The sequence below is a fragment of the Neolamprologus multifasciatus genome, chromosome 18, assembly GCF_963576455.1.
Source record: "Neolamprologus multifasciatus chromosome 18, fNeoMul1.2, whole genome shotgun sequence".
NCBI lineage: Eukaryota > Metazoa > Chordata > Actinopteri > Cichliformes > Cichlidae > Neolamprologus > Neolamprologus multifasciatus.
The window spans coordinates 26,290,008-26,310,610 of NC_140456.1; the positions used below are offsets into that span (position 1 = coordinate 26,290,008).

A 20,603-nucleotide genomic window follows, 5' to 3' on the forward strand; every position below is an offset into this window, starting at 1 on the left:
TCAAACAAATGTCTAATAAGAAGGATATTTACATAGAAAGGTAAGACATGGATGTAAAGTAGAGTTTCACTGGCCTGTGAATGCATAAAACTTCAAGGTGTTAATTTCATCCATCCATTTTTATTTTTTAAATCACGTTTTTTTTTCCCATGGTTTTACATTTTATCCTCTTATTTATAGTATTTGTTATGTGCTATGTGCATTTTTACTCCTTTAACATTTTCCCTTACTGATTTTCTTTTTCTGAGACAATTTCATATCAAAGCTAAACATTCATTATCTCCTTTCTGTCAGGAAAATAAGGAGCCTCCTGCGGGACAGTTTTCTGCAGGCAACACTCTCGGGGTGGAGGTGTTCAAAGTCCACAGGCGGTTTTCCGGCAATCTGCAGCTGCCTCCGTTGTCATGGCGACAGGCAGAGAAGGAGAGGGAAAGGGGAAGGCCGCTAACACCAGAAGAAGATCCCGTAACCCATAGCCGACCCACGAGCCTGCCCATCGCCTCTCTGCCTCGCATTGACATCACACAGGCTGACCCTGACAGGTGAGGCTGTGATAAACACACTGACACGCTCAAACGCTTTATAAGGCGGCACCAATGCTGTGCACGTTTGGGCAAATTTTTTTTCCATGTACTTCTCTGCGTTTGTGCTTTTGTTGTGCTGCAGTAATAATGTAGTAATTTGAGAAAAGCAGCACAGCTTGTGTACCGGGTAACAGCGGGAGGCCGGTGTTTTCTCCCATCTAGATCTAACATTAGATTTGCAAGCAAGCAACAAAGTTGGCATTTATGAATTTTTTTTGGGTGAAAGACGGGGTACATACTCGACAGCTCATGTGTCTATCGCAGTGCCAACACAAAGCGGCAGACAACACATTCACATTACAGCAAATTTAGAAACACCAGTCAAACTAAGATTCATGTCTATTGAATGCGGGAGGAAGCCAGAGTTCCCCAGAAAAACCCACACAGACACGGGAAGAACATGCAAACACTTGAAGTTGCTGAATAGCAGTTTCCCGTATGTAATATTTCGTTGAGCAATTATAATTCATCCCACCAAACTACTTTCGCTTTTTGAGATCTTTTGAATCTATTTTATCTGGTGTCCGTATTTTTTGTTGCTTTTATCTGCATAAGGCTTATACTATGTCCTCGTGCTTTTGAAAAACATGGGTTGGATTTATCTGGATTACAGGTCAGGAGCAGAGAAACTTTTGCTCTGTTTATTGCACAACACTGGAGACGCCCCATAACTTTTTGCTTTGTTTTCCAGCTGCTTTTGAGTAGCCAGTCAGCTTGTTGATAAGGCTTCTGTTCATATTGATTAGCATTATGAATAATGCAGTGGGGGATTGTCTGGCTAATATCAACCAATAAAAATAAATCATATGTTCAGACATATTTATTTGAGTTTGTGAGTGAATATTTTAGTGCAGTCTTGTCCGGCATCAGACTTGGTTGTAAAGCGGACTCTTTAATGGAAACTAGTATAGAATTCAAAGGGGTCGGGTTGGGCCAGGCAGACTGTTGCAGTGTTACTTCTAGTCATTCTGGCCAGAAACTCTCACCAAGATCCTCAGGCAAGCAGGCAACGATCAGACGTCTTCATCGATACAGACGCTTCACTGTAGCCAGCGCATGGTAAGGATATTCTTTTGAGGGTGTTAAAGAGAGAATTAACCCTGGAGAACCCATGGGGTCAGAGCCGTTTTCCAGGGTTAAATAAATAAAATAGAGGATTGAAACCCAAGTAGTGGGTTTGCTTGTCAGCTATATTGTGTTTTTGAAGAGCTACAGCAGGTAGTCTCGATTGTGGATTTATTTAGTAACTCAGGCGGACCCTTATTTAGAAGTAGTTTATTTCAGGTTGTCAAAAATGTCCCTGCTCCAGGATGAGTTGGAGCTCAGGGGACTCATTTTTTTAAAATCACTCATTGGTGTGGAAAGATGCCTTGGAAAAAGACCCTGAAATAACACATAAAAAAAGATATATTGACAGGAAACAGTCCCCTTTATGTCATACCTTACGTAAGGTAAATTTTATTTATATTGCGCAATATCATGGGGTTGTCACTGCGAGCTTGCAATAAAACACACAGCAAACACTTTATTACGATAAAAGTGTGAGACATTTCTGGAAAGCCATTTGCGATTCCAGGACCAAAGCGATTGGCAGTCATCCCTGTGCTGTACGTACAGAGTGTTGACATACTCAGATGATGAAAGTCACCCTTGTGATTTCATCTCAAATGTTTTAGTTCTTAAAATATTTTTAAAAGTACATGCTGAGCAAAGCAGCGTGCTGGGACTTTCTCTTCTGGGATGTACTTACATTAATGTGTGTGGCTAGCCCATGTTGTTTTTATAGACTACGACACGATTCTCTCCTTTGTTTCCCTTCTTAAATAAATCCTTCTGTTAATGCCACAAACTTGAATTCATGAGAAAACAGGATTTTATTTTCCTCAATCGTCAGTTGTGAAACATTGGTAATGGTTTTATCCAGTCCAAAGAGTTTAGCCTTGTTTTTTCTATTGACTCAGTCAATTTTTTTTTCTATTTTCTATTTGGGACCCTCTGTCTTTGATAAAATTAATTTGTAACTTTCATGTCTAAGTGAAAAAACATATCAATCTGCTGATAGCGTGACTACTTCTGGCCTGTCTGGTTGTTCTTTAGATACATCTGGTTATCATGCAACTAGAAAAGTAATTTGACACTTTCACCTACTTATGATCCAAGTCCCACTACCACAGGGCTGCTTAGTGAGCAATGTTTTGCTGTACCAGGCAGTGACATGCGAGTTAAAATCTGACATTGTGGTCAGATCATAAATGTCATAAATGATCTTTGATTTGATTAGTAGTCTGTAAAATTCATTGTACCCCTCATAATCTCTGGTGGTTTTAAATGTTAATCCAAGCATCAGATTTCCTGACGATTTCCAGGCCTACGTGGGACTGTGACCCCGCTGTATATACTCTATGTGGAAGGCTTTTACTTAAGCTCTGGTTCTCCTCAGTCTTCCACATGTCAACCCAGTCAACAGACCTTCAGCCTAATCACAGAAATCAACTACTGTTATGGACATTGAGTTTTATAAATAGTAGCTAAGTACCAGAGAATTTCTAATAATACATTGTCTGCTATCAGAAGAAGAGCACAGTAATAGTGTTAGCCATATTGCAGCTTTAATAACACATCACGGCATCAGAAACATCCTGCTAGTTTTCCTCTTTATTTTACACCACACAGTCACTGTACTGTCTCTTAACACACAGATGTGTTTTTTCTCATCTGGGGAAATATATACAGTGTACATTACATGCACATTAACTATAATCTCCAAAGTTGGCAAATAAATGAGGATCTGGATTTTCAACTTAATCGTGACGTCCCACTGTAAAGTCTTGTCGGCGCTATGTTTTAATACAGAGGGATAAAGGACAGGCGGACAGATAAACAGAGCGACTGCTGGTGCGTTTTTCCTGCGCTTCAGCCCAGATCTGCATGTTAGCATCTGCCAAGCCTACGTTATTCCAGCACGTGGGCTGCTACTGGACAGTAAGGGGAGGCTGCAAAAGTGTGTGTGTATGTATGAGTGAGCAGACAGTGTCACTGTTTTATGTTGCTCAATGTGGACCTTGAAGAGGGAGAAAAATGTTTCGAAGGTCTCCTAGGGGCAGAGCTGGACATTTTGACTTCAGTGAGGAAGTTGTCAACAGAGCACACCTCTCAGCTCCAAGGTGATGTTTCAGTAGTTTTCTCTTTTTTATCGCACTGAGTATTTCATATATGTATATGAGTCCTTTTTTCACTCTACATGTCAATATTTTAGAAAAATAACTTCACTGGTAGATTTTAACATGATGCTCTTTTTCTTTTAACCTTACTTTTCATTTCCACTGTACTGCATATTTAGTTCTTGATTGGTTTCACACTGTGGGATTAGTTAAAATATGTTGTTTGCTGAAACTGAATGACGCAAAGCACAACACAGATGACGCTGGTCTTCCTGCATGTGTGTAATCAGAGTTCTCACATTAATCTGAGCTTCTCTGGCAGAGGTGTGGGACTGTCTCAGTGGGACACGCGCCTAGTTAATCCCACATGTAGGAGAAATTAAAGAGGCGGGCTTTAACGTGGAGAAAACATGAAGTGGCACTTCTAATAAGATGAAGTACCCATTTTTGTATGTAAATGGTAATCAAGCTGAGGACTCTGAGTTATTTTTCCATTTCATGGTTTGTGGCATCTGCTATTCCTGCTGGGCACTGACAGTTTGCCCTTGCACCTCTAAACTCCTGTCCATCTGACCCAATCATCTGGTTACACAATAGCTCGTCCCGGTCCTTTACATAAACTCTGTGGTGACAAACAGATTATGTCTCTGTGTGCATCTGTGGTGGTTTTTATTGATCAAACAACTATGGAGGAAAGCCGCATTTAGCAGTTAACATGTTGGTTTATTTTTGCTCTGAGCATGAGTTCTCCGGTTACTCTTTCTGATTTCTGCTTGTCAATTTTAAAAACAATTTTAATGTATATGAATTTTTTAGATGGCATCAAGGTTGTAAGCATCACATGCTAAGAAAAGCCATAAATTCTACAACATTGTATTGTCTTCCTTTTAAATTGGTTTATTATCATTAGTTCAATTTTAGTGTTCATATACATTCATCTTAAACAATGAGGGAAGGTAATCAAGATGTAGGCAGATGCTTGTGAGTGCATCAGTTACTGTAAAAGAAAACATAGTTAGTAAAAAAGCAAAAATGTGCCTTGAATCACACAGCAGGAAGCTGGTCACTCTTTGTATGTCATTTCCTAACTGCTGGGTTTGAATGGAACTGTCATGGACAGTGTTCCCGTAAGAAACAAACCAGACGCGCAGATTACAGTAAAACCAGCCCTGCTTGTACAGACAGTGAAGCATACTTATTTAATGAGTGTTATAGTTGTTGTTTTTTTGTCAGCTGTGGTTGAATGGATGAGTAATTATTTTAGGATTTATGCAATAATCTACTTCCTGGATAGGATTTGTCAACATGTTGTGCAAGCCTACTTACAGGTAGATTACAGAAGGTATTTTCAAGATGACGATGATGATTTAAAAGTTAAATCTAAATGACAAGATTGATGATCAATCAGACTTTGGCTTATGCTTTTAAAACTAATAGATTTAAGAACTTGCTTTGCGTTGTAATGAATCACATCCTGATATTTTCTTCTCTCCCCCCGATTGTTTTTTTTTAAACTTTCTTTTAGTTTTGAAGGGGAGAATGGCCCATCAGTGTGCTGCAGCCCATCAGACCCTCAGGCATCCCCAGGTTCAGGTCTGGTTCTTCATCCCAATTTGGCAGCTTACGGCCAGCGGCGGGAGTCCTTCCTGTACCGCTCTGACAGCGACTATGAGCTATCACCAAAATCCTTATCCCGAAATTCTTCCATCGTTGGAGAATTGTGAGTGGTTTTAATCACTCACAATGTGTGAGTGGCTATGTGTTTGTCTGCATGTGTAACAGGCTTTCCTTTCATTACTCTCATTTTTCAGACATGGAGAAGACTTGATTGTGACACCGTTTGCCCAGGTAAGAGCTTGTCATAGCTCCATAGATCAAGTACAAAGAGCATCAATTATCTCAGAATATAAAACACAATTTCTCACAATAACTTTTTAATCTAAATGTCCCACGGCGCCATATTGAACTCTTTGCCCACAATTGACAATGAGGATATATAACAACATCGGCATGGCAGAAGAATACACTCGGATTTCAGCTTCATTGCAGAAATCTTTTCAGACAAACAGTATAGAAATGTATAAATAATATAGAGATATTTAGTGCCATATTATTTAATTACATTATTAAAAACAGTAATTTGCCCCAAACTAGTCATAAAATAAAAGAATCGCAATTCTTTAAAACACTTCTCTTTTAAACACATGGTCAGTAGCAAAGGTTATTCTCCATGCTCTCCTGTGAGAGGTAAGTTATAGTCCTTAAACATTTTTCACACTATTTTATTTTCATGCAAATTGTTCTCTTGTTTTAAATTTCACTTTTACTTTTTCCACATTCTTTCTCTTACATCAGTCTTTTAATCTTCTCTTTAGGTTCTGGCAAGTCTTCGGACAGTTAGGAACAACTTCACCACCTTGACAAATGTACAGTGTGCATCTAATAAGTAAGTGGGATCATTATTAGTTTCTGTACTTAGAGTTTTTATGATCCACAATTTAATATTTATTTTTTATTGAGGAAAGATCTGCATGTGGATTTTAGTTTTTGGAGATACACCAGTAAGCCACACCATTAAAATCAGACTGGGACTTCTGATTGTCCCATGTGTTGTTTTATAGAAGGCACCAGATAAGAAGATAATCAGTGTTTGTCACTTTACCTGTCGGTAGTTTTAATGTTGTGTCTGTTTTGACAATGGTTGGAGATGCCAGCATGCTCCACTTGGGGGCACCAAAGCTTCAGAAACTTTTATAATGCTGTGGGCTTGTGAAGAAGTCTCGCAAATATAAATTCACATATCTCAAGAGCCTTTTGCTGGTGACACAAAACCGGACACAGTGACATTTCAATTCTGTTTTTTGTTATGAGAGGCACTAACATCATCTTTTACATGGAAGTGCTCGCAGGTTTCCAGTGATCACTGAATTGGGTCAGTGGTTGTAGTTGCATCACATTTGCCAGAGGTGCACACTGAGTCAATCTGACCTCAGAGAAAAAGATCACCGCAAGGCTGAGACCTGTTCAGAGAACCAAGGGAGCTGTTTTGTGTTTATCCTATGGCAACAAAGACCGACTGGAACCAAATGAAATAAATAAATAAATAAATGATGGAAGCATTTTCCCAGGCTCCTAATTTTTAAAACTTTGTAAATTATTTCTCTGTTGCAGGAGGTCTCCCGCTACAAATCAGCCCCATGTCACCAAAGTATGCCTGTCAGGTGAGTGATTAAGCCTTCTGTTAAAGAAAGAAAAGGGAGTTCATTATCACCCTTATCAGAATGAATGATTCTGGGAAATGTTGCACCCTGCAACACACATACAGTGCTAACTGTCTGTGCTGTTTATATGGCTTTTGCAATTTCTGAGATTACAAATTCCAGGTTTTGATGCTTGAGCAGAATGATGCTCAGTTAAAGTTTTGAATGAGCCAAAAAAGAAAGATGCAGTTGTTAGCAAAAATAATAGTTTAGGTTTCAAACACATGAAATGGAAGTGGCATACAGTGGATTGCTTATTTCACGCCTCTGCAGTGTTCAAATAGATTGTCCCTTTGCACACAACACACATTTACATGAGGAAATATAGTTCCTCTTTTAAATTTCCATAAAAGTACTGAGTTAGATGTTTTCCCAGCCAGGATAAAATGTTATCTTTGACTCTTTTCACAAATGCAAATATAAGCAGCAGGCCTTTGAGTTATTCAAGGAGGAAACTGTGACTTGTTAATGCGCAAAATTCCCGTGAAGTGTCATTATGGAGGCACCGATGAAAAACAAAAGTGTGAGAACAACAGAAGCACCTACTGGTTTAGATTCAGATTAGGTAGAAGGCAACAAGTGAAAGAAAAAGAGGAGGGAGGTGTCGATATTGGTTCTTGCTGTACTGGTTCTTCAAGTCCAATTGACGTCAGCATGGCCTACACACATGGGTGCTCTACTTCCTATCAGCACAGATGGGCTGCGAGGAGTGTCCCACAGCAGGAAAAATACAACACAACTGTGAGTCTCTTATTGTCCTTCCTCCTCCACATTTCTCACAAACCATGACCTCCAAGTAATCAGTGCAGAGTGAAACTATCTCACTGGCTTCCATTATGACGCATGAGGAAGATAAAACAAGAAAAACAAATCTGAAGCCTCTGAGACTCAGAGCTCGGAGGTTTATATACTGTATTTCTGGTCCTACCAGGGAATCTTGCTGCTCTCAGCTTTCTCTGAGCGTCTAGAGAAAATGGAGTACACCTGCCACTAAATAATGGTGACGGTTGAGTTTGTTCAGTACGTAGCTACAACAATTAACAATATCACAATGAAAGATGCCATCATATCCTCCCTTGTGCTGCTTTCTGTCCCGTTTTCCTTGACTCTTTGACCGGAAAAGGAGAACAGATTTTTCCTGTTTTCCCTCTGTTTTTTTAGTCCGGCAAAATCCCCAGTAGTGGAAAAGAAAGCGTACCTGCGTCTTTTTGGGCATGAGCTCAGCATAAATGAGTGCACACTTATACACTCTGGACAGCGCTATAAAGGGAGTATAGACGGACACGGGGAACGACAATAAAAATCAAGACAGAAGATGATGTGGTGACACATGCAGACATTGGTATCAAGACATATCAAGAGAGCTACCAGATTGTTGCTGGGAGTGAGATACAAAAGAATGAAAACACAGTAAAGGTCAAAGAAAGAGAGAGAGATAATCATCTGGCAGTATGGGAGTAGCATATCAAATTCGGTGAAATAAACAAAAAGAGCACAACCGTGACCACAGCCAGTGGGTGAAGGGGCATAATGAGAAGAAAACAAGAAGCAGGGGGTATACTAAAAATCAGCTCAGCTGCAAATGCGTCACTGCAGGCTGTTTATACTGTTCGACTTACTCCAGAAACGTGATGGGATTGAAGTTTTCCCCCTTATGAGTTTGCAATTTATGGTTCGCTAGCCAAACTGGCCCCATCGCACACAGTCTCGTGAGCTCAGCGAGCAACAAAGAGCTCACTCTTCCCCTACTGATTCAGATTACAGGCTTTGCTCTATATCATGCCTGATAAATAACACTTTTGAGAAGTTGCTTTATTATGACGTCTTTGACAGTCAAGGCCTGATGATTAATCTGCAGCGATTATTACTGGCATTAGCCAAACACAGATGGTATGAACTCTGGGGTTAGTCATGTGTCCCAGAACTGTAAAATCTCGTAATGGCCTCATGAACAAATGCTCGCTAGACTGTTTTCAGATATTAATCATTACACAGCGCACTCAGAAATTAATCTTTAAGAAATCCCTGTTCAAAGAAGGCTACTCCTAGTTAGCTTTAGACTTGGCCGCAAGAGGGAAAACTATATATGCGTTCCCGCTTAATTTGTGATGAAATTCTACTGTTTTGCTTGATGTGTGTGTGTTTTTAAATGAAGTGTAATATTGGACCTAGCAATTTTTACTTGACTTCCCACTTTTAAATCAAAAGTGATCTTGTTTAATCTAGAAGCACACACAGTAGTAAAAAGAACTGTACTGTATAACAATACATTTGCTATTTTCCTAAGAACGTCGACTATCTATTTCATATCTACATGTTAAATTTGAGGCCAACATGGGCAGCAGGTCAGCTTAGTGAAAAAAGACAAAAAAAACCCCAAAACCCAAGTTTGACTATCCACAGAGCTCACAGCTCACTTATTAACATGCAAAATAACAAAGTAGCCAAGATTTCATGCTACATTTTCCATCTTCTGTTACACTTTTATCCTTTTCACTGAAAGAAATTAAAAAAAAGAAAAAGTTAAAACTAAAGTAAAAGGAAATCACACACTAGCAGTTTTCTTTCTTTCTTTCTTTCTTTCTTTTCTCATACAGATCCCTGGTATAAATAAGATCTCTTATAAAATATATCATGCTTTTAATGTTATTGTAGCTTTTTGATACCTTTGTGTTTTGTATTATTTAAACCAGCTAGGTCCTTTCTTCAAACAGAACCACATTGGTGGTTACCGCCTATTTCGCTCTTTATACTGTTACATCAAGATTTTATACATCACATTGCTTTAAAAAAAAGTTTCAGACCTTCAAAGTCACCGCTGAGAAAAGTTGCAACTAGATTTAAGTTACACTGTCAACATTTACTTAATTTTATTTGTGTTAAATATAAGAATTTTGTCAGAAAAAAAATTGAAAACAACAACGTAACATGTGGCTTGACCAAATATACAGCCCCATTTCCAAAAAAGTTGGGGTGCTATGTAAATTTTAAATATAAATAGGATGCATCGATTTGAAAATCTCATAAACCCACATTTTATTCAAATTTTATTTTATTCAAATAGAATATAGACAAAAATTTTAATTTCTACCACCGTGTAGCATCGTCTCTCTTTTTAACAGCAATGTCTGGGAAGTGAGTAGACGAGTTTCTGGGCTTTTGGTTGGGGAATGTTTACCCATTCTTGTCTGATTATAGCTGCTGAACAGGATTGGAGGCAGGCTAGTTCAGCATCTGGATTCTTCCAGTATGAAGCCATCTTGTTATACATGCAATTTGGGGTTTAGCATTGTCTTGCAGGAGGTCTTATTGCTCAAGGATAAGATACAGTACTATATCTGAAGTATGTAGCTGTACTGTTGCAATAAGGGTGTTTTCTGCATTTAGGGACAGCAAACAGTGTAACACCACTGTGTAAGGATTCCATGACAGAGCCATTGGACCCAAGAGTTAAATCAGTGAAATATGCCATTGTCTTTTGAAGTTGCGTCAGTAAGCGTATCTGGCATAAAACTCTGCCAAATCAAACATGCAAAGCCACCCGATGTTGCAACCCCTTGTGACAAGGGAGCAGTTGAGAGTAGCATTTATTTGAAGTGCTTGTTTTTCCTCTTATGTGTTATTGCCAGTAAGAAAATGATGGCCTTTCATCGTGAGATGCATAGTTCAGTGGCTCAGTGAACCTGTTTCCAAGAATATGATGCATTTCCAACCAGGAAAATCAGTTCAGCATAGCAGATCGCTGCACTGAGACATACACATTTTTTACTTTGGAACTAAACGGTCACGTGACTTTGTGCGTAACCTCCGGGGTGTGTGGTCCAACACAATGAGCATTACTCATTTTTCTTTTGTGACTTTTAGTAAACATGCTGTGGAAGAAAAGTGATGACAGACCTAACTGAAACAAGTTATTCTGACAGTCTAAAAAGGAAGAATAGGTTGTTATTTCCCTTTAAACCTCAGGGCGAGAGTTGCTGTCCACACGTGCATTTGTTTGTACAGTCATGGGTTGTTGTTGTTTTTTTTTTTAAAAAAAGGTTCTACGCTTTTGCCTGTCGGGGCATAATGAAAACTTATCTGTTCCTCATAGCTTATTATGCTGTCAATTTGAACAACAACACAGTGTGGCATGTCATACAATGGAAAATGCACTTCATTAATGGATCATCAGCAAATGTGAGCACCTCTATCAAAGCAGAAGTTTTAGTAGCTCTGGTGCATCTAGGTCTCTTAACACAATAGAAAGCAGGAAAGAAACTAGCTTAGAGAAGCTGTTGTTGCAGTTCATCAAAGTCCATCATTCTGCAGTGAGAAGGATTGGTCACATGTGCAAAAGAGTGGACATCCCAGCAAAGTGACCTTAGGATGAATTTGCTGGAAATTCATGCTAAGGTAAATTTGCTGGGACGTTTAATGCATAAAGAAACAGCAAAATCCCAAGAGCAACATCTCGGACGCTAAAGGCCTCAGTTAGCACGCTAAATGTTAAAGGTCAAACATACCAGCATGCCACCACAAACACCTCAGACCAGCTGCCAATCAAGCAGGTGGAGGGGTGATGATTTGGATTTGCTTTGCAGCCACAGGACCTGGGTACCTTGTAGTCATTAAGTCAAATATGACCTCTTCTGTTACCAATGAATTCTAGAGTCAAATGTGATGCCATCTGTCTATAGCTAAAGCTTTATTACTAAAGCTTGGGTCATGTAATGGGATGGTGAGCCCAAGCACAGCAGGAAATCTACAACAGAATGGTTGAAAACGTAAAGAGTCAAGGTGCTGAACTGGTGCAGATTTCAGGCATCAATCTAATGCCATGGAGGAACCTTAAGAGAGCTATGTATAAACGAATGCCTGCACGAAGCAGTGAACTGAAGCAGTGCTGTAAAGAAGAAGCCCAAAGTTCTTTCTAATGTTCCAAACCAAATTTGCTTTTGCCCAATGTAATTGAAAACATATTAGGATTTTAGCAATGTTGTCAAGATCTTCTAATTGATCAGATTACTTAAACTTTCATCATAGCAAACTTAATCCGTATGAATATGCAGAATTTGTGGGTAAGGGGGAAGATTTTTGGTGCAGGACGCTTCCTGGGTTGTGTTTGCAGACTGCTTGTAGTCTGAATAACCAATCTTTTGGTTAACCTTTGTTAACCAATCATGTTTGAAGAGACTTGGGTTGCATGCATGTGGAAAGTAAATAAAGGGTTTAATTTCCGAAACCCTAATTCCACAGCCACCAGCTATCTTCTGACGATTTAGTTTTTTGCTCTGTTTTGTTTGTTTGTTTGTTTGTTTTTTCAAAAAAAGTATTCATCTGCCATTTCTGGAGCACTGATAATGATGATGTGAAGCAATATCCATTGTCCTCTACCTGGAAATCCACCTGCAAGTCCTGAAAAGGTACTTTGGTGACTAAGGAGGCAGATTAGCTAATGGGCTATTCGAATGAGTTATGCAAACCTGTTTTCCAAAGAGGTTTGAGCACAGTGCAAAATGCAAATGAAAACTTTATACAGTGATTTGCAAGTCATTTAAACAACATTCAAATCACCATATAAAATGTTTGTTAATTTCGATGTTGATGCCAGCAACACATTTTTCCAGCCAAATTTTTCCCACTCTCACTTCCATTTCCATTTCCAAAAACGTTTGAAATGTTTTATTGCAACAAATTCAAAATGAGCGTATGTTTTTTAATATGTTTTTCAAAACTGCATGTCTAAAACACTTGCAGAATCTCTAAATGCTGTCTTCATACTATTTCCAATTAATTATAGGGTTCAAAAGAATTGCATATAGTTGCATTCTGTTTTTATTAACACCTGTCACAACTTTTTGGGGAATGGTGTTGTACTTAATTTCTAATGTTTGTTATCAATAGGATGTAATTTATTTCCCCCTATTAGCAAAAAGTTATTGAGTGAATGGACACACAATCATACAGTACACCACAAACTGAGCCAGAAGAACTGACCTGTCATTTTCAGTCTGGTCTGCTTCACTCTTGTGTGCAGCAGTTACTCTGCTCCACAGCAGGATTCCATTTCAGGTTTTCCAGGCTCACAGCCAGGGGAGAGGATCCGGAGGGCTGGAAGCGTGCAGCCTGGTTAAGTATTTGAATTATGTCATTGACGTCAGCACAGTCATAAACCTCCCTGCGGCCCTTCCCTCTAACTGGCCCGTGCCAACACAGCTCCATGGTGCATTGTGAATGAGTTGTCAAACAGGCCTTGATGAGGTGTTTGTATGTGCATGTGTGTTTTCAAGTCTTTTGTTTTCATAGGCGATGAGATTATTTCACAGCTGTAAACTATGAAGCGACACAATTACTGAGGCTTGTTTGTGAGAAGACCAAGAGTGGTGTGGTTTCGGGGGTTGGACCGTCTCTGATTGTCCACCGCACATCACTTTAAATCTCATGCTACCTTAAAAGGGAAAGAATTATACAAAATTATCTCACATATAGCACACCAACTTATTCTTGTAGCACAGCAAGGGAAACAATAGATTTGAATTGTAACTTGTAACAGTATGCTAATATAATTCTTCTGTGGCTATGACAATTTTTTTCGTAAAGGTTTTTAACAATAGATAGGATAAAATTATATATACACGCGCATGATGAAATATATTATTTTGAAACACAATGATTAATTAAACTTAAAGAAAATAAAATACAGAATGATGAACTTAAATATGCTTTGCTAAAATCTAAAAAGCATGCACGATATATAGAAATTAAAAATATTGAATATTGAACTTGTAATGTCATAAAATTGATAAATTACGTTATTTGTGAGAGTATAATATGTGCAACACTGTTTTTGCATTTTATTCATATACTACCTTGTGTTAAAATCAGAAAATGTTCAGAGTTCAAAGCAGATGGCATAATGCAAATGATTGACACGAAGAGCAAAGGCTTTTGCAAGAGTAATCATGAATTTGCAAAGCCTTCCGCCCCTCTCGCACTTTTGAACAATTGACGTACATTGGAGGTGATACAATGGTAAATTATTGACCCACGTCCTGTCTTAGCCCCACGTGCAATGCAAAATCAATAATGAACGACTGAATACGTGCAAGTTACTGTGTCAAAGTGTGCATTTCTCTTTTGTGATGTGGTCAGGTCACCTTGGCCTGTTTACAGGTCAGCCATTGGTGTCTTGAGTTGACCATCAACTTTCTTTTCCCGCACTTTCCAAATGTTTGGTGAATTAACAATGAACATTAACACAACTAAAGGCATTGTAGTCACTGTGTTAAAGTCAGCCTCGCTATAAACTCATACTGCATAAAAAAATGCCAACTTATAATTCACTCTCACACAGAAATCCATTGTGAAAAGCAAGTTTAAAAGAAAATAAAAAAACATACAATAAAAAATATTGTGTAGTTTTTCAGTGTTGCGCTTCTTAATGAGAAACTGCTCTGTATAGCTGTCACATTTAAATGCTACCCAGATGTTGCTTACAATAATAATGCTAACCCAATGATACATACACAAATATACCCTAATAGGGTCATTTTGCTGTTTTTGTACTACTTTTACTGAAGTGTGTGTTTGGTCTGTCCATGGCAGTTGTTGGTATGAGCTGAGACACTGCAATTCTTCAGTCAGACACTGAGGAAAAACAGCTTATGGGGGTAGATTGAGAACATAGAGAGGTGCAGTGTGAGGGGGATGTAAGTGGAAGGTGTTTTGGCAGAAATGGTGGTTTGGGAGCAGCCCTGCTCGTTAGTGTGGTGGATGGCTCTTACAGAAGCTGGTTTGTGGCCCTACAGAGGAGAGATAGAGGGGAAAAAGGGGGAGAGGGGAAGGCAGACGAGGTCTCTCTGCACACTGAGGTCTGTTGTCGTCTTTGCAGCCTCCAGCATATGGCCAAAGCATTAGAACTCACCAAGAAAAAAAGAAAAAGAAAAAGACATCCACTGAAAAAACAGGCTGGAAAAGTACCTCACACTCTGTCTGGAAGCAGGTTTCTCAGACTGAATGTGCGTCACGCCACCTTTGACTGGTGACACTGTGAAATGTCAGCCCATTTAACGCTGTATTTATGAGCAACCAAAGGTGATGATAGGTTCATTCCTTCTACTCATACCGTGTGCATGTGCATAACTTTGTTTTATTTAGAACTTCAACTCATATGTCATTGTTATACAGCCCAACTAAGGGAAGTTTGGCTCCAGACTTTGAAATGTAACTTTTCAGCCACTGTTTTAGCCCAAAAAGCCAAAGGTCCAGCAAGCTTTTCTACAGTAGTCTGAGTGTTTCACTCTTATATGTTCTGGACTCTGTCAGTGATTAAGCTGCCAGCTTCAAAATGACTCGAATCCCAATCATACAGACTTTGCAGATGAGCCAGTCCTTTGATGTTTCAAGGTGCCCAGCTAAAATGTCTGCATATGCATGCGCCCTCTTCTAAGGGAATGAGGGCAGGATGTGGTGACACCTTCTTGGCAACGTCTACTGCCCCTATGGACCAAGACAGCCGCACGCTGATGTATACCCAGTTTCAACAGCTCACTGCCTTGTGCATGAGCTGCTTTGATGTTATACTTCTGCTCTGTGTCAGTGACTTTTGCACGGCTTGCGTGCCAGTGGAGTCTGCGAATAGGCTGGTCCGCAAAACTTGGCATCCAGTTATGCGTCGTATCGAAGCCAAAGTTTCTTTGAATCAGCCAACCAGGAACTTAAGGAAATAAAAATTAGTCTAACCCGAAAAATGACACAAGTGGTAGCAGTCATGTAATATGAGGAGCCAGTGGCATGAGTTTCCTTGAGTGAACTTAAACAACTGAAAGTTCACTTTTTTGTGATTCAAAAGAATCCCGGGTGTTGTTCTCATTACTTTCAAAGGTGAACTATTTCCTTTAACTGTGCTACATTGTCTGGGGTTGCATTGAAGTTCTTTGTTCAGCACTGGTGGTTCAAAATCTGTATGCCATCCCTGTGCTTTGAAGTGCTTTGATCCACTATATTGACGTAAATTGGGGAGCAGCACGCTGGCTGTCCTGTTGTGCTGAGCATATGGGGTAAATTTCTTCCATGTGTGAAGTACTATGAAGTAGAGATCAGTCTTTTCCATAGAAAAGGAAGGTGGGGAGATCCAGATGTTTAGCGTTCGCTCCCTCCAGCTAGAAATATGTTGAAACATTGGCATAATGAGCAGTGATACTTTTTAATATGTTTCCTCATGTTTGAGCTTCACAGTGATTTTCTTGTAAACCACTCTTTTCCTTCTAAACACTGTGCACCTACCACATGTGAGTCATAGCTGCTAACGACAGAGTTATTTCATCAAACGACAGCTATGATTGCCTTCAGCAGTCACTCCACCATTCATTAATTCCACTCCATGTTTTCTGGGAGTTCATAGCCAAAGAGGAAGTGCTTTGGTTTCTTTGGCTCACAGTGTGGCCCTAGCCTGGACTCCCCCCAATTCAGGGAGTCAAAATTTGCCTCTCGTGTTGCTTGTGCAAACACAAGTTTGATGTTTGATATAATTTTTTTTCCTCCCTCGGAGAGGTTCAGAGAGGAGAGAACCAGTTTGTGAAGCATGGTGGTGTGCTGTGAGCTGCTGTAGATGCAGTTCACCAGGGTTCCTTGAAGTGGTCTGCATGTCAGAAAGGAAGTCGTTGGAAATGAGTTGTCCTTGCAGTAGTGACGACGTCCTCCTACTCCTATTGTCTATAAAGTTCTAATGAAATTTCACAGAGATGCATTTGTTTGGATGTAATCACAGTGACAGGAATAAAAGCTAAAAGGATTGTGTCTCCTGCACCAAAAGCAGTTTTTTTGTGTTTTTTTTACTCTAAATGCATGTATACACCATTTCTATTCATTTAAATGGGCAGGGGTCACAGACACACCAACAGCAGGAGGCAGCAAACTGCCTAGTCTGCAAGCTGCTACTTCAAACGAGTGGAACTGAGAGGGGGATAATTTAATGAGAGAGAGGGAGAAGTTGAGCAAGGGTGGGGGAACCAGACGAAATGGGAGGGGGTTTGCAGCACGCACAAGAGGGAGGGAAAGAGGGGGTACGCAGAGAATGAGGCTACAGAGAGACAGAAAGACAGAGCGAGTCAGCAAACGGTGACCATAACCACTGTTTGTTTGAGAAAACAACTCCCCTGAACTTTCGGAGGTGGTGGAGCGGAACAAGATGAAGGAGCTCTGCGTACACACCTCCTCATCTTCCTCTGCGTCTTCCGGAGGTTCTGCATGTCAGTGCCCCTTACGATCAAGCCACTCTGGGACACTTGGACCGCCACGCATGGTGTCTGGAGGATCAAGTATGGACATGGATCCTCTCAGACCTGATTACATGTCCATGTGTCTCTTGGCAGATGAGTCCTACCAGAAGCTGGCTATGGAAACCATGGAGGAGCTGGACTGGTGTCTGGACCAGTTGGAGACCATCCAGACCTACCGGTCTGTCAGTGACATGGCCTCCAACAAGGTAAGGCAATCTGGGCCATATGTTAATATATGTAAATGTGACAACAACGCATGTGTGAAGTTACCTGGGACTGTCTACATGTATTTATCGATTACCGTGGTTTTATAAAAAGCTATTAACCTGTCCTCCTGGATGAAATACCTGAAAACACTACAAACATTCACATTTTTGATAATTAACTTCAGGGGTAAAAAAAACTATTTGGGTATTTGATCATAGGCACAGTAGGTTATTAAGATGATTTTATCAAGTCACAAAAGAACCATTAGTTCATTAGTGTGAAAAGCTATCATGCACATAGTGCTGTGCTTTCATCTAGAATCATATTGCACAGCAAACTCTTGCATGCTTCATTTTTCCAACATCTCTTTTTACCCACTGAAATAACAATCATTAGAGTGTGCAAAACCATAATTAAAAAAGATTTAAGTTAAACATTATAATTGTAACCTATATCTCATAGTATGCAATGCAAAATTATAATTATTACCATCACGGTACATATTCTGTAACGTGCTCACTGAAGGCATGATACTTGTGATGATGGCTTGACTGGCCTGTGATGACCTGCCAGCCTGCATATATCTGTGTATAATTGCTCTTTGTTTCTGTGTGGTTGTGCATTTGCACAGTCTACGGAAAATGTAAAATACTTTTAGCCACATTGACGCATTTGCAAAGCAACAGCTGTTCTGTGGTAGCATATCAGCACGCATCATCATTTTATAGATCTCTTGATAAAAAAGGAGAAAAAAAAAGTTAATGTTTGATTCGCTGCATAACAACTTTAGCGAACTACCTGTTGCATCTGAGCACCATTATTGCCTGAATTCCAGGGAAAGGGCTGTAATGCTTGTATATCCTTAACTTAATCAAACTGCCCGAGACACACAGCTTGTGATACTAGGTTGGGCTGATTAAAACATTACCCAGATGCATTTTTCATTCATTTTAGTGCTGTGTTGATATTGGCTCGGTTCTAAGGTGTAGCTCTGTGTGAGTTCATTTAGCAGGGCCCTTATTGCTTAAGGCTGGTTTGAAAGTACTGAACTTATTCTTCTGCTTGCTGCGGAAGAGGCAAAACCAGATCTGCTATATAACATAGAATAATGCCAGGATAATTTTATAACTGCATCTTCTTTACAAGGGGCCAAACCATTTAGTTTAGCGTGTTTAAAAGCTGGTTAAAGCGCCTGGAAAGTTATTAAATGGTAAAACTCAGTTTATAGTTAATATAACTGCCCAAAAAATGTAACCAAAGGGTGAAAAAATGTCTGTTCTCATCGGTGGTCTTAGCAGCGTGTTGTTTTAAGCATTTAAAAGTGCCAGTCTTCCAGTTTGGTTTTACTGAATTTAAACACACTGTGGTTTTTAAACCAGCATTTTTGAACTAATTACTTCCCTTTGCTTTGATGCACATGAGCCTGCTTTTTTCTTTGTGCGTATTTCACTTCAAAATTTACTGTATGCGGCACATTATTGCTCAGACAGCGGAGACTGTACGGCGACATCAAATTATAAACACCCAGGGTGGTGGTGTCCATTTCCGTCTGTGCTCTAAGCTTTGGTCTGAGGGAGGATTGGGATGGGGAGGGGGTGTTGTCAGACCATGATGGGTGACTCTGACCGTGACACCAGCTTCCTGTCTCTGTATTTCCTGTGCCTCCTCTCCTCTGCTCACTTGTTACTCGATGACAATAGGGGTTGAGTCCTAACAGACAGCTACATCCCCGGGACTGTCAAGACAATGAGAAAAGGCCCTCTAGGCTTGTAGCAGCGTAGCAACTTGTTCAGGCAAACCAGGTACAGATTCCTAACAACACGAGCCAGTGCCATTGTTGACCAGTGCTGATCTTTTAAAAGTGTACTGGGCAACAGTTTTATGATGTTACAGTTAAGTTTCAACAGTGTCCTACATTGTTGTGCAATTGTACAGGGATAGAAAGAAGCTGTTTATTGGTCCATCGAGCTCTTGTTGCAAAATTGGGAGTCAAGTCCAGTGATACTGTTACACCATCGGCCCAGTTTTTGTGGGCGTTTGACGCAAGTTTTGACAAAGAGTCAGGTTTTCTTCTTTTCTTCACCACTAGATGTAATTGAAGCCACAATCAAACCCGGGGTGTCTCCGTTTTCAGTTTCCAAGGGCACAGGTGTATCCGGGGCTACAAGACCACACACTCTGCTGACCGCCAGCCTGGTTGCTGTGACCTCAGAGCGGGGAGCTACTTCCCTGCCCCTCACTATCATTAACCTCGCCACACTTCCATGCCGATGCCGGTGACGGCCTTGGACAAACACTGCCATCTGAATGCAGTTAAAGGAGTTTAGTGCTTTTGTGGGTAGCGTGCAGGCAAGCCCCTCGAGGAGAACACAAGCGAGTAGGAAACTTTAACTCACGTGTGGTCACTTCAGCTTTGAAGCACCCGCCGTCTTCACTGGGGAAAGAATGACAAAATTATTGAAACAGATGCAGCGGTAGGTCTGTAGCTGTACCAGGCGTAATGGACATTAAATTATAGTGCTGCGCTTCCATTTGACTGAAAGGGTGGTGAGGAGATCACACGAGCTCCAGCGGTGATTATGGTGCTTAATCGTAATTTTAAAAAAAAAAGTTTTACCTCTGTAATCTTCTGTTTTTCATCTGATCTTCATCTTGGAAAATAAGACAGCACAAGGAGTGCGAATGGAAAACATGTTTCTACTGTAACTCTGTTGTTACCTGTTTCTGATCAACGCCTTCGAGGAAATGTGTTGTCCTTGTGTTACTAAACAGTGTAAATTTGATGTACATCATTCATCTTGTGTTGACACTCGAAACAGCCGCATGCATGCGACAGAGGCGGCGTGTGCTCACTCTGGGGTTTGTTCGATTGCAGTGCAATGGTGTTGCATTATGAGGTCACATTGTTCCTGAGAAATCCCATTTCTTTACGTTTTATGTTTTTCCTTTTTCTTTATTTCTCTTGTCAGTTAATATAGCAGGAACTTTAGCGTGACCCCTAAACTTGTTATCTGGGACTTTTCTGTGATGAGCTCAGGTATGTTAGTAGTTTGGTGCCTGAGGCTACAGGAAGAAGGATGTCTGCCAGTAAATGATCTCAGGGAATTACTATAGCAAAAGAAAAGGGAA

The 20,603-nt window shown here is 40.1% G+C and overlaps 1 protein-coding gene across 2 annotated transcripts in view; it reads left to right on the plus strand.

Moving 5' to 3' along the window:
• LOC146498136 (3',5'-cyclic-AMP phosphodiesterase 4B-like) overlaps positions 1 to 20,603 on the plus strand; it is a 56,445-nt gene that overhangs the window by 20,448 nt on the left and 15,394 nt on the right. The window contains exons 4-9 of one of the 2 annotated variants that reach the window (XM_085141674.1): positions 295 to 542; positions 5,271 to 5,465; positions 5,557 to 5,593; positions 6,121 to 6,191; positions 6,917 to 6,966; positions 17,361 to 17,473. In XM_085141674.1, the coding sequence (XP_084997800.1) occupies positions 295 to 542; positions 5,271 to 5,465; positions 5,557 to 5,593; positions 6,121 to 6,191; positions 6,917 to 6,966; positions 17,361 to 17,473 (714 nt within the window). Of the gene's footprint in view, positions 1 to 294; positions 1,644 to 5,270; positions 5,466 to 5,556; positions 5,594 to 6,120; positions 6,192 to 6,916; positions 6,967 to 17,360; positions 17,474 to 20,603 lie in introns of those variants that run through there. The other variant, XM_085141673.1, reaches the window with a different exon arrangement.